The 16561-nt window shown below is 37.4% G+C and overlaps 1 protein-coding gene across 11 annotated transcripts in view; it reads left to right on the top strand.

Moving 5' to 3' along the window:
- Positions 1 to 15986: 15986 nt before the first annotated feature.
- The window catches only part of B3GALT1 (beta-1,3-galactosyltransferase 1), a 524367-nt gene continuing 523792 nt past the window's right edge, over positions 15987 to 16561 (top strand). For 10 of the 11 annotated variants that reach the window (XM_088793707.1, XM_088793710.1, XM_088793711.1 and 7 more), the window contains exon 1: positions 15987 to 16121. Coding sequence is in view for 1 of the 11 variants with exons in the window: in XM_074337512.2 (XP_074193613.1) it covers positions 16004 to 16121 (118 nt within the window). In the remaining 10 variants the exon portion in view is untranslated. The remainder of the gene's footprint in view (positions 16122 to 16561) is intronic. The other variant, XM_074337512.2, reaches the window with a different exon arrangement.

Below are 16561 nucleotides of genomic sequence, written 5' to 3' on the forward strand. Positions count from 1 at the left end.
TGACTTAGTTGCCTCTTGTTTATACATTCTGTTATCTTTGTGCATGGAATTGTAGAAAATTGTGAAACATCTTGAGGTTGGAAATGTCTGTGTTTATCATGTCTGTATTTATCATGTCTGTATTATCAGTCATAGGGAAAAAAGTAAGTCAAGATTAAAAAAACTAAAGACATCAACTTGGAATTCATCCACACAAAATGGATATGGGTCTGGATGAAGTAACCTCGGCAGAATATGTAAGGACTGATGAATTGAAAACATCAGATTGTACATGAGCATAGCAATACGTTTAGTTTGCAAAATAAATGATTGAACTTTGTGTGTAGTACCTATGAGCTCAGGATGTGAGACAAACAACATTTGATGCTGACAAACTAATAAACATCTACAACCAAATAAAACAGAAGCATGAAAATACATGTTCAAGGAGTAAGATAAGCTGAAAAGAACAAGAGCTACCCAAAGGCTTTTGGAGATGACTACTCTGATTTCACTCTGACAAACTGAGAAACAAGGTGTGATAAACTTTTTGGATAAACCAAGAAGAGAATTGGGTAGCTTCTAGAGAGGACAAATAATTCCAGGAATGGTATGTTGATTACTAAAACTGGAGTAGGATAGTCAGATAAAGAATAAGTATATTGAAGTAAATGCACCCAATTCATGTAGGACTAGGATTAAGAGAACAGTAATCATATTGCTTATATCATGATCCCTTTCGTTTTTAATGTTTAGACTCTGAATGCCATGGGGATGTATTAGTTTCCTATTGCTGCTGTGAGAAAGAACCATACAGTTAGTTGGTTAAAACAGCACCCATTTATAATCTGATACTTCTGGAGGTGAGAGTTCCCCAAATCAAGATATCCACAGGGTTGTGTTCCTTCCAGTGGATCTGGGGGAGACTCAGTTGTTTTGCTTTCCTCCACTTCTTAGAGGCCTCTTGTAATCCTTGGCTCATGTGTGCAGCATAGTAGGATAATCACATCACCTCAATGTCTTTAACTTAATCACATCTGCTAAGTCCATTCAGACATGGAACTAACATATTCTCAGGGTCTGAAGATGAGGATGTGTATATCTTTGGGTGGCTGGCATTATTCTGTCTAACACAGATAGTCAAAAGGATATAAAATTAGGCAAGTATTTGCATTTCATTACTTCATTAACATTTGAGAGTCTATTTTCCATTTAAAAGCAATCCCTTACATTAAGAGCTTCATGCTTTTTAAGGCATTATCACACTCATAGCTATAATTATTTTCACACTCATAAAAAAACAACACTGTGAAAGAGATAATGGAGATATTATATCAATTTAATAAATGGGTTTTATATCCATTTTATAGATGAGTTTATGCATGTGTTTATAAGAGTTTAGTGGCACTAAAGAGTTCACTAGGCACACAGCTAGTGAATGCCATATTAAAAATGCAATACCAAGTTTTCTATCTATAAATCTATTGTTCCTTCCACTACTATATAACTTTTCCTTGTGAACTAAAAAATGAAGAAAAATTCCTAGATTCACTGAATGTTTCATGGCAGAAAGAAACAAAGAAAACAGTAACTTAGGTGTTGATCCAGCATTATATCTTTCCTAAATATGTTCCTCATTTTGAATGAAAGTGAGAAAGTGGAACACATTTTTATCCCTTTCAAATTTTGGGTTTAGGGCTGAAGCACAGAGTGGTCTAGGAGACACAGAAACTGGTATAGACGGGGCACCCTGCCTCATGGCATCCTACAGAACTGCAAATGTATATAGGTCTGAGTAGCACACACAAATGCCCTTAGAGTCAAGCAGAGCTTCTAAATGTGGTGAGCAGATTGGGTATAGAATGCAAACTGAAGCATAAGGAGTAACTATCACTCACCTTCTGTGACAAGGAACAAAGGGGATCAGTGGGGCCTGTGACAAACTGAAGTTGCCTTAGTTTATCAGAAGGGGGAGCTTATTCTCAGTACCAGACTATTGTTGCTTTAGAGAAATATGGACACAATGTTGACAGATAATCATCTTTCAAAAAGGGATAAGCCAGAAATTTGAATTCTTGTATTAAATCTCCCAAATTTTAAGGGTTAGCATTTTAAATTATTTAAACACATTAAATGGACAGAGAAAAAAAGGATGAAGACCAGAAAGAGTCTACAATAATTTCCAGTTTATTATTTCTAGCCAAAGGACATCAATAGTACTAGACTTATCTGTCCAAAAAAATGTTTGGAAATAAAGGGATGAGAAGTTGTTGAGAAGTAGACAAAAAGAGACAGTGTGGAATATTGTCTTGATTGTCCTTTACACATTCCAAAATTATGTATCTGCTCTTTCATATCTTCTTTTTTTCTACTTTATTAATAGAAACTGATGGCAACATTAATAATTATTTCATCAGAAAACAAACAAAAGAAAGAGTACATAGGTGCAGTAAGAAAATTTTTTTTTCCTATACTCACACAAAAAATGACTAAATCACGGGAAAAAAAAAGGTTTTAGTCTTAAAGATGTGATGACAGATTGACAGATTCTGGAGCAACAGATCCCTTGGTTGAATGGGACTGTATTCTAACATTCCAACCCAAAATTCTGCATCACTTTTGAGAGATAAGAGTAAAATAGAAGAAAAATTAATTAAACACAAACACTCTAAGTTAAGGGGACATTTAGGATAAAATGAGGATCCCCTTTGCCAAAAGCTGCTGGGCAGTCAGAACAGATCAGAGCAGGGAGAAATCCAGAAGCTCAGGTGTCAAAGAAAGCATGGTTGACCTTGGCAACAGCTGTTTGCTGCTGTGCAGCCGAATGCAAGCTGAGAGCCTTGTGAGAACTCACTTGTTAGGTAAGGAATAATGGCCTCAGGTGGCAACAGTTGGCAACATATAGGAGGAAGATCACTTCCTGGTTTGCAATTTTTGGAAATGTGGCAGAATTGAATGAGGTGTGCAACGGCTCTGAGGCGATTCTGGAAACTCACTTTGAGTCTGTTGGTCTTCTTGGTGAGGAAGGTGTTAAAGGTGTTGGAATTAAATGTTCATGGGGTTGGGAAAGTCTCTGCAAGCCTGAAATTTGGAGTGGTAGAAGTTAGGTAAGCCAAGAAATGCTTCAAGCAAGGTTTGGAATTTTTGTAATGGTGCCCATTCCTCCCATTTTGACATAATTAAAATAACATTCTTTAAAATGTCAATGTAATTTCATAACCAAGAGACAATCATTGCTATTTCCCGGAATATGTTTATGTACCTTTATCCCTGGGATCCGTTGACTCCCAAACCCTATATATATTTTTTCCTACAGATACATACCTATGATAAAGCTTAATTTATAAATTAGGTACATTATGATATTAGCAACAATGACTAATAACAGAATAAAACAATTATAACAATTATACTGTAATAAAATTTATGTGAAATGTGAATGTGGTTTCTCTCTCTCAAAATATCTTATTGTACTATACTCACTTCTTCTCCTTGTGATGATGTAAAATGACACGATGCCTAAGTAATGAGATAAAGTGAGGTGAATGATGTAGGTATTATGACAAATTGTTAGGCCACTATCAGTGCTACTTGAACACAAGCGCTGCAATACTGCAACAGTCGGTCTGATAACCGAGATGGCTACTAAGTGACTAACGGGCAGGGAGATGCACTAGAAAAAGGGATGAATCATGTTCCTGGCACAAGGGAGCAGGATGGTGTGAGATTTCAGTACACTACTCAGAACAGCACACAATTTAAAACTTATGACTTGTTTATTTCTGGCATTTTCCATTTAATATTTTCAGACCGTGGTTGACTGCAGGTAACCGAAAGTGAGGGAAGCGAAACGGCAGATAAGGGGGGACTACTGTAGGTTTTGAACACATTCCTTGCTAATAAATATGCCCTTATAGTTTCAAAATCCAGAAAAATGCTGTCAGACAGAGAAAAGAAACAAGTAGAAAGGAATGTTTTCTAAGTTCATTAAGCATAAAATTAGTGCAAAAACTGGTTTTGGTCTTATGAATGAATGAATGTTTTATTTGAAACACAACTACCATTATATTCTCTGTATTTTTCTGATGATCTCTTCTTTTAACTTCTGTTCTGCTACCACCACTGTTGCATTGTCAAGGTTGATGCTTACAGATAATTAGAATGTTGGTTGTGCTACTTAAGGTAAAAACTAGTTATATAGTTTTATTTTATAGTCATATAAAACAAAAAGCTTTAAAATCTAACAATGGAACTTCAAAGAGGAAAGTCTTAATTGGAAGTGAATTTGAATCATAGGCTTACTGACTTTAAAGATGAAATTCATAAGCGAGATAAAGATTATGTGTTCTTTGAGTCCCATGGATCATTTTTGACTAATAATAATCAGGAGAAGGAGACATTATAAATTAAGAGTTTGCACTTAATATTCCATTCTAAAATTTGTACACAAATTGCCTTTCAATTCTGATAATGTTAATCAAATAAATTAGTGTGTAATATATACCTGGGGGGAAAAATTACACCTTACCTTATGCCATTATATCTTTTAATCTTCATAATTTCTTTACAAAGTAGCTATTATTATTCCAGTTTATAGCAAATGGAATTTAGTTGTTGAACAGCTTACTAGTGGTAAACCCATTTCCCTTTTTTTCATGACAACTAGACTGTATTTCTCAACCTACCTTACAGTTAGTCTGGCCATAACCGTATATCACTTCTAGGCCTGGCCCATAAAAATCACCTATATAATCATCCTCTCTTTCTTTTCCCGGGCTCCTATCAGGATGAATGGCTGAGTGTAGTCAGTACCGCCTACTCCTTACAGAACTTTATGAGAGCAACGAATAAACTTTCAGTAATTTAAGCCAATACTATTTCTAGATTTATCTGTCACAGCAGCTAGTATTACCTTGACTCACACATAAATTGGTACCAGAATTGGGATGCTACAAAATAAAAACCTAAAATATGTGACACTGGTTTAGTAATTGGGCAGTAGGCTGCAAGAAGATTAATATTATGAGTTTGAAAGACGTAGAATGATGCTATATCCAGACAAAATATTTGGGAAAAAAAAATTTGTCAGCAGTAAAATGAATAGTACCAAATATCCCCTGAGCCTTTAGAGCTGGAGGTAGAAGTTTGAATGTGCATTTGTGACAGTATGCATTATTTACTAAAGTTCACCAAGGTATTTAAAAAAAGGAAGACGAGGTCAGTTGAGAATTGATCAGTTTATAACCAGAAATGAAAGGAAATATTGAAAAACCAAAAAATTGGGGATTTACAGTGTTGACAAATTTGACTCATGATGGTTCCTTACATATTGGGGACCAGAATAGGTCAAATAAAAAAAATAAATAAATACATTGAGCAATTGATCCATTAAGGTAGTTTAAAATGTATCCACCGCACCCATTTCTGTTGATTTCAAAAAAGCTTCCATTGGGTTGAAGGGCAGGGAACAGAAGTGCAAGAATAAAAACAAATAAATTTAGCTTGAGAATTACACCTAAGAAATAATTCCCAGTGTGAACAGTAATATACAGGACTGTCTGGAAACAAATAGGATAGAATCCTATTAAATTTTTGATGAATTGTATTATCGAAAACAATTGTAAGTTCCAGCTTTCAAAATAAGTACAATAAAACTTGGACTCTTTAGGATTTGAAACAACCAAGTTTCCAAATTTGCACCAACAAGAGGGAGGCTGCAAAAGGAGAGCATATTCCCCATCACCAGCTTCATATGGGATCATGGAGAATAACTTACAAGGGGAGATTCTTAGTGCAGGTGGAAGCAAGACCATGGAGAAATTTGCACAAGGGAGTTCTTCCCAGAAATTAGAATCAGGACCTCATTAAAGAACTTTGCTCACCCAGACTAGGGTCTTACAAAAGTCCCACAATAAAGTTTTCTTGATTGCTGTAGACCAGCCTGTCCTTGATATCTCCTATTTTTATTTCTAAGGAGATAGTTTAATTGCTACCATATTTACCATTGTTCATTGGGAATGGGCGGGGTAGCTAACTAGTCTTTTAGTTTATATTTTATGAGGAAGGCATCAAATTCTGATGGAGAGGAATGTGCAGCACACAAATATGTTGATGATTTTGAGCCAAATGCAGTAACTGGTTGGGAATAGCTTTATCTGTCTGACCATTGGTGAAGGGGGGTGGGAGGGGAAGGGGCAACTTAAATAAAAATAAAAGGGAAGGCTGTGGCAGAAACTCACAAGCTGCTCACTAAAATCATTTCTAGTTCCTCCGAGTACACAGTTAGTTAGACTGATTCCCAGCCTCCCTTGCAATTGATGTGGCCATGCCATTGAGTTTCGGCCGATGAAATGTCAGTGGAAATGATACCTACCACTCCTCAATAATCTTTCTTGCTCTCATATTCCATCTTTCATCTGGATGTTGATTCCCAGAATCATTTTGAAAGCTATGTGTTGAAGATGAAAGAGCCTGAATGAGCAAATCCCTTTGTTTCTGCTCCTCACAAAACCCATGGAAAAAGAATGAGTGAGAAATAGATTTCAATTTTGTTAAGTCATTGGTATATTGGGGTTTATCTGTTGCAGGGTAACTATCCTAACAAATACTTTAGGAAAGGCTTTTCAGAAAAAAAAAGAAAAAAAAAAAGAGACTGACATGGTCCGTGAAATTTACTCGCAATGAAGAAACATATCTGCTTTAGTGGGAAAAGCATGAGCAGAAATTTAAGACTGGATTGAGCTTTAAAAGAAGGAATGGTAGTGGAGCAAGTCAACTATCTCAGTTGATGATTACTTCTGCTTTAAGATATTGATTAATAATAATGATAATTATCTACATAGCTAAAATATATTGAGCCGCTGTCTTCCAGATACTGAACTAAGCACTTAGAATATATTATCTCATTTAAATTTTCAAGTCCCTCTAAGAACTAGATATTATCATTCTCATTTTACACAAGTGAGGAAAATGAGGCACAGAGATATAAGTGACTTGGCTAGCTCACACATCTCATATGAGGTAGACCTAAAATTTTAATTCAGGTTGGTCTGTCCCCAGATCGTCATTCTTAGTTACTTCATTCTATTGCTGAGAAAGCAAAATACTTTAAAGCATTCCTGCCGTTAGCCATTTGATGTAAATGAAAATATGCATAGGATGATGGAGGTTTTGTAGTTGAGTTTTCCAAAACGATTCAAACAATGCTTCCGTTAAACACATTTTCAGCTGATCACTAAAACCAGCCCTCTCATCTTATGGTACCGCTATCACTCAGTTAATATCCAGAAAATCCCATAAAGTACAGAGGGTGCCAAAAAATGTGTACACATTTTAAGAAAGGAACAAACTGCATTAAAATTGTAATGCTCAATATATACTGATAACAAAAGATGAATACAAGTCACGTTTGACTTCTGCAATTACAAGAGGTGCTCAAAGTGGTTACCATCAGCGTCCAGACACTTCTGATTACAGTGAACTACTGCTTGAGCAACATTGACCAAAGTGTCCACTTGTATTGCTGCACACGTTGTTTCCATTTCTTCACACAGCACCATGTGTCTCAAATTTATCACGAATGTGTACAATTGTTAGGCGTGTTGGAGGTTCTGTTGCACACTCATGCCTCCATTGTTGTCGTACTTCTACAACGTTCTCGAATTTCAAATACCACTTAAAAATGGTCTTGCGCTCCTCAAATGACAACTGTGTTTCCTCCATTTTCTTTGACTGTCCTGCCGGTCACATGGTGATGGCAGCATTCATTTGAGTAATGTCATCTTTTGAGTGAACATCATACTACACATCACTACCATAACTCAATTCAACTTCGAAAAGTAATACATAGATGATATCGCTTAAAATGTGTATACATTTTTTTGGATCCCCCGGTATATATCTCACTTGCATTTATGTCATTGTATACTAGCCACTCCATTCCAGTGAATATAGACATAACACATTAATGACTTAGTAGTTAATTTTCATTGGTTTCTCGTTGAAAATCAAACAAAAAAAGGATACTTACACATTTTTGAGTTTTCTTTTTATTTTCTTCTTTGGCTGATCTAAAATTGTGCTTCATGCAATTATGTTATTACTCTTCAGAAAATTATGATGTTCTTGCCCCTAGAGGCTAAAGCCTAACAAAGAGGATCTATGGTCTAGTGCCAGTACCAGCTGTTGGAAATTATCTTCCAGCTCAAATTCGATCTGTTGCTTTTAGATTGCAGGGTCTTCTGTTCAATTCTCAGAAATAACAATTTTTTTCAAAGACTAAAAGGACACCAGTTAGTTACATTATAGCACTTGATTTAAATGTTCTGTTAAGAAATGTCCAAGTTGTCACAACTTCTTGAGACTATCTAACAGATAATGTGCTATCCTGTTACATTTTTATATACTTGACTAGGGGATGTAACCCTGGGGTGCTGTTAAAAAGGCTGTGATGACCTGTGACTTAGCACTGGATTTACTCAGGGTGATTTGCACTAAAGACTTAAAAACCACAGGGACAGGGCCATGGCTTTATGAGGGTTGAACATGCAGGAGGCACTGGGGGAGATAGTTAAATACAAGCAAAGTAAAATACATTGTCATCCATATTTCTTATACATATTAACATTATTATAATATAACATATTTCTAGATACTTAAGCCTAATAGAGATGTTATAAATGTTTCATATGGAGAATCTGACTTATCTTACCCTATGCAGCCACGTTTTGCAATGTCCTTGTTATAAATGTTTATAATTAATGTCTCAATTGAAAAGTGCTTGATAATAATCAGCATTGCTTTTCTAAGAATGAAGTACTCAAGTCAAGTACTATATAGGTCTAACTTGTGAGTATAATTAAGAAAAAAACTGAATGTAGTGTATACACATAAAATCTCAATCAAAACACTCAGGGATACAAAAAATAATAGAAGCCATTATTGTTACAACTTTTTAATGTTTTAATATAGAAGTGGAGTCATGATTTATGCAGAAGACTGTTTAAAGAACTTTAATTGACAAAAAGTCTTAAATTATTGACAGTCTTTATTGTTGTTATTATTAAAACAAAATTATTTGCAAAAATATCCAATCTTTCAATCAATGTCTGTGTTATAGAAATCAAACCATTACCAAAATCGACGAAACTCTATTTCTTAAACTACCTTATAGATTCCATCTTCAATTTTTATCATTTAGAATTAGGTTCTTTGCTTGAATGAGAGAATACAAACACTTTTAAAAATGAGGTTTTTTTCCTCCCACTTTAGTCTTAATCATGAAAGAAGAGCTGTATATTACATTGGTTCCACATCAAGTAGAAAAGTGGAAAGGAAATATGTGCATGTATGTGTACTTTGGGGACGGGGCAGGCAAGTGAGGGAGGAGCTGTAAGAGATGGGAAAAGCAAGGAGAGGAGCAGTGTTTTAAAGTTATTTGTGTAGTGGTTCTCCATGGGTTCATTAATCAATACTTCTTTCAGAAGCCACTTAAAGCAGAAGGCACTAAAAAATTAATTAAAAAAAATATAGTGACTTCTGCATTACCGCAACAGAATGCTATCTAAGTGCCTAACATAGTGTTAAGAGGCAATAAATGTTTGATGAAGAAAAAAATGAATGTATAAATGTTGCATGGGATTTTGGGTGGGTGTGTACAGGAGAAGACTGCTGCTAAAATTGGAGCCACCTGATAACATTTAACATTCTTCTTGTAATTACGAGTATTTTAACTTTACATAAATGAAATCCTAGCATGTAATTTTATTTTCCAGGGTTTACCAGGATTACTGGTCTGATTTCTCTCCTTGGAGTGAACCTTCATTTTTCCCTTTGCATCCCAGCCCTCACCCCATCAGGCTTTTAACTAATTCTCGGGGTGATTTAAGGAGATTAGGAAGAATGCCTGGAGAAAGATCTTACCTGCTTGGAAGAAAAGTGCTAATGAAAGGTCAAAGCTGGGTTCCTAGGGACTGAGGCTGCTGGAGCTAATAGCATGAATCATCATTAGCTTTTACTGATGCCAAGTCATGCAAGTCTGTGAAGTTCATACAGAAAGAGACATTTGGATCAATAGGACTTTATGTTACCATGCAGCTTGATAATTACTTTCTAAAAATTAAGTTTGTGAAGCTTTTTTGTTCCTTAAAAATATTCCCTGTTCCGAAAGCCTGCCTTAGTCTTTGTACCTATCGTGTTTTCCTTTAGCAATCTTTTGTTGTTGTTGTTGTTACTTTACTATGGAGCTTGGCCTCATGCATAACTTATATTCAGTAACGTTTGGTGTCTATGTAACAGTGGCCTGATATTTTGTATAGGACTATGTCTTTAAATCCACTTCTCTGAGTGTCTATAACACCAAGTCACAAGCCTACTGCAGTATGTTGCGTGCAACCTGCTAGTATACTAGCTGTTGACCTGCAATGCCTCAAGGAGGTGTCCTATGTTGTTTAGATGGTAAGTGAAGTGCGCAAGCCATTGCTGCTTCTGCTTTATTGCATGTTGACTACACAGAGACCAAAGGAGAACCGTGGAACACTTTACATTCATGACAAAAAAAATGTAATAGACTTGCACATCTCAGTGTTGAAGGCCTTAAATAAAAATATCCAACAAAATATTTTATACCCTTGTTATGTCAAGAATTTCTGAGGCTTTAAAATAAACCAGGGAGTTGAGAGCATGTGTTTATGAGCTTAACACCATAGAATGTAAGTTACTTTGCACAGTTTTTCCCATTTGCCTCTAGCTGCTAGCAGAAAGGATTTTTAGATGTGATTAGAGAGAGCAAGTGGAAGTCAATTTTTAAAGAGTGGTAGGAAAACCTAATTTTCTTATTAGCATTCATTTCATCTAAAGTGAAAATCTGGTTGCACGTTTCAGAATTTTCTTGAAATCTAGCTTAGGTAACATGAAATCAGAAATCTTATAATCTAGATCTCTATGTTCCAGGCTTACAATCCTTTCTAAAATACTTACAACTCTTTTCCTCTATAGACTTTTTTCTCTCCAAAAGATGTGAATTCTTAACATTTTATGTAAATGTCTGTGGAAAAACTCATTATTTCAGTTCATCATAAAGTCAATAATTTAAGACTTTATGTCAATTAAAGTTCTTTAAACAGTCTTCTGCATAAATCATGACTCCACTTCTATATTAAAATATTGAACTTAAAATGACATAGCTATTTTCTAATATTGTAGAAACATACCCATTTGAGCTATCCTTTCCTCATCCTGTGTGAATCAAATGGTTTCACCCTACTCACCTACCATAAGTGTCCTTGTAAAAGAAACCAAAGATCTCACTTAATCCACCATCTCTAGTCAATACAATCAATAATTGATAAAATTTACTTTCTAGTTCTTTAGCAACCTTATATTTCCTTGGATTCCATAATACCACATTACTTTGCATTGTCTTCTTAGATTTCAGATTAAATTTTCCCCTTCCCCCCAAAAAAAACCCCACCATCTTTACTTTCTCTTCATTATGTAAGTGGTTTCCTAGGTGTGTTTCTCTGTTTTCATTTTGTCCTTGGATATCATTTACATTCTCTTAGTTTTAGTGATTCTCTCTCTACGGATCATTCCCAAATCTCAGGAGAAATTTATGATGTGGTGGAAAAAGTATAGGACTAGGAGTCTGAACATTTACTTGGTTTGGAGTCCTGTTTCCTATAAAATTTTGATAAGTGACCTTATTCTGTTTACACAGGTGTGTGTGTGTGTGTGTGTGTGTGTGTGTGTGTGTGTGTGTGTTTGGGGGTGGGGGAGAGAGAACACTTGTCCTGGTATGTAGTATATATTTTTTAAAATACTAGTTACGATGAACCAAATACAATCCAATTCCACTCTGGTGGTTTTCGTTGTTTTCTTGTCTAGATTTGCTTCAACATTTTAACATAAAAGACTTAAATATTAATCTTTTAATATGAGTTTGAATAATATCCACTGTTGTAGATGTTTTAGAGTTTTAAATATGAGAGGCTTTATGTGTTTCAAGTTATCAAATTAATTATATTGTTTGGGGAAATATCTTTGTTCCAGGTGCTTGACATACAATATTAAACAGAATGAGTTATCCTTCATCTAAATTATGGTGCCAGCATTTAAACTTGCACATTTCAACTATGGAAAAAACATTTATTTCTGAACAACATCAACAAATAGTATACCTGATGGTCAATGTATCATAAAATGAGTGTTAGTTGGGTGCAAAAGTAATTGTGGTTTAAAATGTTAAAAATAAGTGCAAAAACTGTAATTACTTTTGCACCAACCTAGTAAAAGAGCCTCTTTGGAACTTAAATATGTTCACTTGTAGAGATGGCATTATGTATCCATAATGAACAGAGTTATTGTGAGAATTAAGCTAAGTCACATTCAAGAAAGGGGAATATTGTCATTACATTCCAGTACTCTACCTTTTTGTAAGGGTTTTTCTGCAAAAAGCTCATTGTGGTTTGCAGTTCCAATTATAAGTTAATCCTCACATCTGAGAAAGGCAGCTATAGGTTTGATTTTGTTTATAATCTCTAATTTGCAGATAAGGATAGCTGGCAAAGTTTAAGTGACGGACCTACGATTGCTCACCCAGTCATAACCAGCACCAGAACTGGACTGATTCATTTCCTTTTTATTCAGTTTTTTGCTTCCTAGATATAGCTTTTGTCAGAACTAACTCTGAAGTATTCAGTTTCTATTCTTGATAAATATAGACTTTTTTGCATCAATTAACTTGAAATTATTTAATGTATTTTCAAGATCAGGCAAGTGGTTATTGCTTTAAGTAGTGTCTATGCAAATATCTTCCTCCACTAAGTTGAATGTATTCTTTCATTGCATGGGGAGGCAAATGGATATATCTAAGTAGGCAAAAACAAAATAATTTAATTAAATATGATCAGCTCCTTAAATAGTCATATAATTAAATAACACTAGACTTTCTGCCCAATACATTCCATGAAATTCAACAGCAACGCAAAACACCTAACATCATGGTACATATACACAATGGAATGCTACTCAGCCATAAGAAAAGATGAAAATACTGCCATTTGTGACAACATGGATGGATCTGGAGATTATTATGCTAAGCAAAATAAGTCAGACAGAAAAAGTCAAGAACCGTATGACTTCACTTATATGTGGGATATAAAACTGAAAGCAACAAAGGAATAAATAAATAAGAAACAAAAATTCATAGACACAGGCTACTGTTCAGTGGTTACCACAGGGTAAGGAGGAGGTAGTAGAAGAGGGAAAGGGGATTAAATATATAATGATGGAAGGAGATGTGATTTTGGGTGGTGAACACACAATGCCATATATAGATGATGTATTATAGAAATCTATACTTGAAACCTATATAATTTTACTAACTAATGTCACCCCAATAAATTTTGAAAACCTAACATCAGCACGTCATCTTTTCAGTTGTTTGTAAAATTTTCCATCTTCACTGATTTTAAATATTTCATGGCTATTGATGTTCATTGTGCAAGTTTGTTTTGCTCAGAGCTACTTGTGTGTGGCACTAGTCATATAAAGTATTGCTGTTATATCTGTATACATGTTGTTCATTTTCTTTAACATTTTTGCTTCTGCAACACAGTCATTTGATTATCTTAATCACTAAAGAATGTGGTACATAGGACCCATATATTTTCAGGATTAGCTGTTGCAAAATGCCAGATAACATTAAAAAAATATTACAAAATACTGGACAATAGTTTATTTGGCAGGGCATGGAGAAGAGGTGAGAAAAATTGTGTGGGTATTTTTGTATGCACATCTCTGAAAGTTTCTCAATAGCATACAACATTCTAAAGTCTTATAACATTTTCACATTTAGTGAAGATTAGTCTTTTGATTGAGATCATTCTAAACTAATCTTTAATCAGAGTTATTTCTAAATTGTCCTTGCAATTAAATTTCCCAGCTTTAGGATTTAAGTTTACATACTTCTACTTTTTGTAAATATCAACACTTTCCCCCATGAAGTTTGAATAAAAGACTTATTTTTATCTTTCTCTCCCAGATTTAAACTCCATTCCTCTACTGATAACCTCATACAGTTAACGAGAGTGTTGATTTTAAGTGACACAATAAAAACAAACAAAAAATGATTTTTAAAAACTAAATAAACAGTAACAACAAAATATTCTAGATTAAAAATTCAAAGTGACATGGTACATATCTGTTTTTAGCCTAAAAAATAAATGTATCATTATTTGTTTTAGCACAGTTGGTTCCTTAAGAAGCCTTGGTCTAGCTCCCAAACTAGATTGGTCAAATGACTGAAAAGGGAAAGGGCACAAGAAAATTGGGAAGAATGGTGGTGATGTGCATACATTTTCTATAGTACTAAAAGGTGGCAATACACAAGTCTACTCTGCAATCAATTTTTCCTTATGGTGCTCATAAAATTTAGGCAGAGTTTATTTTGGGTATCACACGATACCTGGAGTTATCTTAAAAGGAAGATAATTGAAGAGAGGAGTGATTATCGCAAAAAAAGAAAAAAGAAAAAAAGCGGGTCACTTAAAATATAATTAGAAACAGTAGCAGCAGCATAGCTAACATACTGAATTCCAACTGTTTGTCAACTATGTAGCTAACTTTTATACACTTGAGTTTTGGCTCTCACAGTAACCTTGTAAGATAGCTATGATTATCCCCGTTAGAGAGAGAGGTCACTTGGGGAAAGACCCAGACCTATTAAAGCCTTCAAGTAGAACTTAGATTGCCTTTTAACTGTGACATGTATCATAGCCTTATTAGAACTCTGGACCATTCAGACACATTCAGATTGAAGGGACTTAAAATGCTTCACAAGAAAAGATCATTACAGTGTTGTAAAGAAAATAGTGCGGAAAAAAGTTTGCCACTTTTCGTTGTCGTTTTCTTTCCCTGCTAAATAACATCACTTCTTTGGTGTTTGTGTCACACACACACACACACACACACACACACACACACACACACCACACACACACACACACGCACAAAACAAGCAAAAAAAAAAACCCTATTGTATCACCCAAAAGTGATTCTTCAAAGAAAAAGAAGGAAAAAAAAAGCAAATCAACTAAGTTGCCTGCTTAAGCTGTCTTTCTCCATTTGCTTCTTGAGGTGTTCTGTTGGGTGTGTAAAGGTGGGGGCATTTATAATATTTGGAGGGTAGGTAGAGAAGGTCCACTCTACCTATAACTTTGAGAACATTTCTCTATGTGCCTCTTTTATTAGCTCGGGCACACTTCTGTACTGAGTACTGTAAGGAGTGGTTCGGAGGCTCAGAAGTACCACTCTTTCCAGCGGCCAAAGCTGCCAAAGGGAGAAGGACGGGGGCGCTGTCTGGTGACTGTTCGCGTGATTCCTTCAAGGCGGCGACCACCTCCAGGGATTCGCTCTCCAGCAACGCCGTTTGTTCTCGCGTCCCACGACCGCTAGGCAGGGATGCCAAAATGCTGAACCGCCTGGTCCGGGCTCTGGGGACAGTCATCCCGGGGCGCCGTTTTCTGCCAAGCCGCGAGTACCCGGCAGTCAGAAAAGACCCCAGGCCCACTTCGGTGGGTGGGCCCGGCTGTGTCGCCGCACCTAAGGTTCGGGAACCAAGAGTCCTCCACCACGCGCCCCTCCCGCGCCTCCCCCATCCCAAAGCCCAGCAGCATCGCCGCCTCTCCCGGAAACAAGCCTGCTGAGCAAAGGCGGAGGAAAATCTTGGGCCTTCCGCTCTGATTGGTCTCCCCCCCTCCGCGCGGGGCGAGGCAGCGATTGGCTGCCGGGCGTTGTCAGTCGCGGAGGCCAGAGCCTTCGCCGGGGAAGCGCAGCCCGGCTCCGGTGCTCCGGCTGACGCCGCGGCTGCTGGGGCTGGTGCCGCTGGGCGAGCTCGAGCGGGCGCTGCCGCCGCCGCCGCCGCCGCTGCCCACCCCGCCGCCGCCGGCGCTGCCCGTCTTGCGTTCGGCCGCCGGGGAGGGGCGGCCGAGAGAACAGAGCACTAGGAAGCGGAGGCGGCGAAGTGATGCTGGCGCCGGGCATCCGGACAGCGGCAGCGGAGCAGCAGCATCTCCGGGACCCCAGCTGCAGCGTCCCTGTGGCCCTCCGGCCAGCCGAGCGGCGGGAGACCGCGCGTCTCGCAGGTAAGGTCCGCCTGGGCAGTGCCTGTGCGGCCCGCGGGACCACTGGTGTTAACCTTTGGGGGTTACGAGCCTTATTGTGCCCGGGGCATCCGGACAAGGGTGTTTAGGAGCTGGACAGCTAGTCCGGACGCACGGCTAGGCTCATGCCCGCGCCAGTGCCAATCCAGCTCCTGTGTTCTCCCCTCGGCGCTGACGGACTTTGATAGCGCGGGGACGGCATTGTGTGTGTACATGCATGTGTGGGCGCGTGGTTTGGGGCACTTTGCAGGGAGCGCGGTGGGTTCCCTCTCGCGTGAACCGACGTCCTTCAAGGATCCAGGCTGGGAAGGAGTGAATTGGATGCTCTTGGCTCAGCGGGAGGGAGAGCGCGCGTTACGCCTGGGGAAGTCCACAGTAGCTCGCGACGAACAGGGCAAATTGAACTTTATTGCCTTAATGAA

This window comes from Rhinolophus sinicus, chromosome 17 (genome assembly GCF_057876585.1).
Source record: "Rhinolophus sinicus isolate RSI-liver-muscle chromosome 17, RSI-T2T, whole genome shotgun sequence".
NCBI lineage: Eukaryota > Metazoa > Chordata > Mammalia > Chiroptera > Rhinolophidae > Rhinolophus > Rhinolophus sinicus.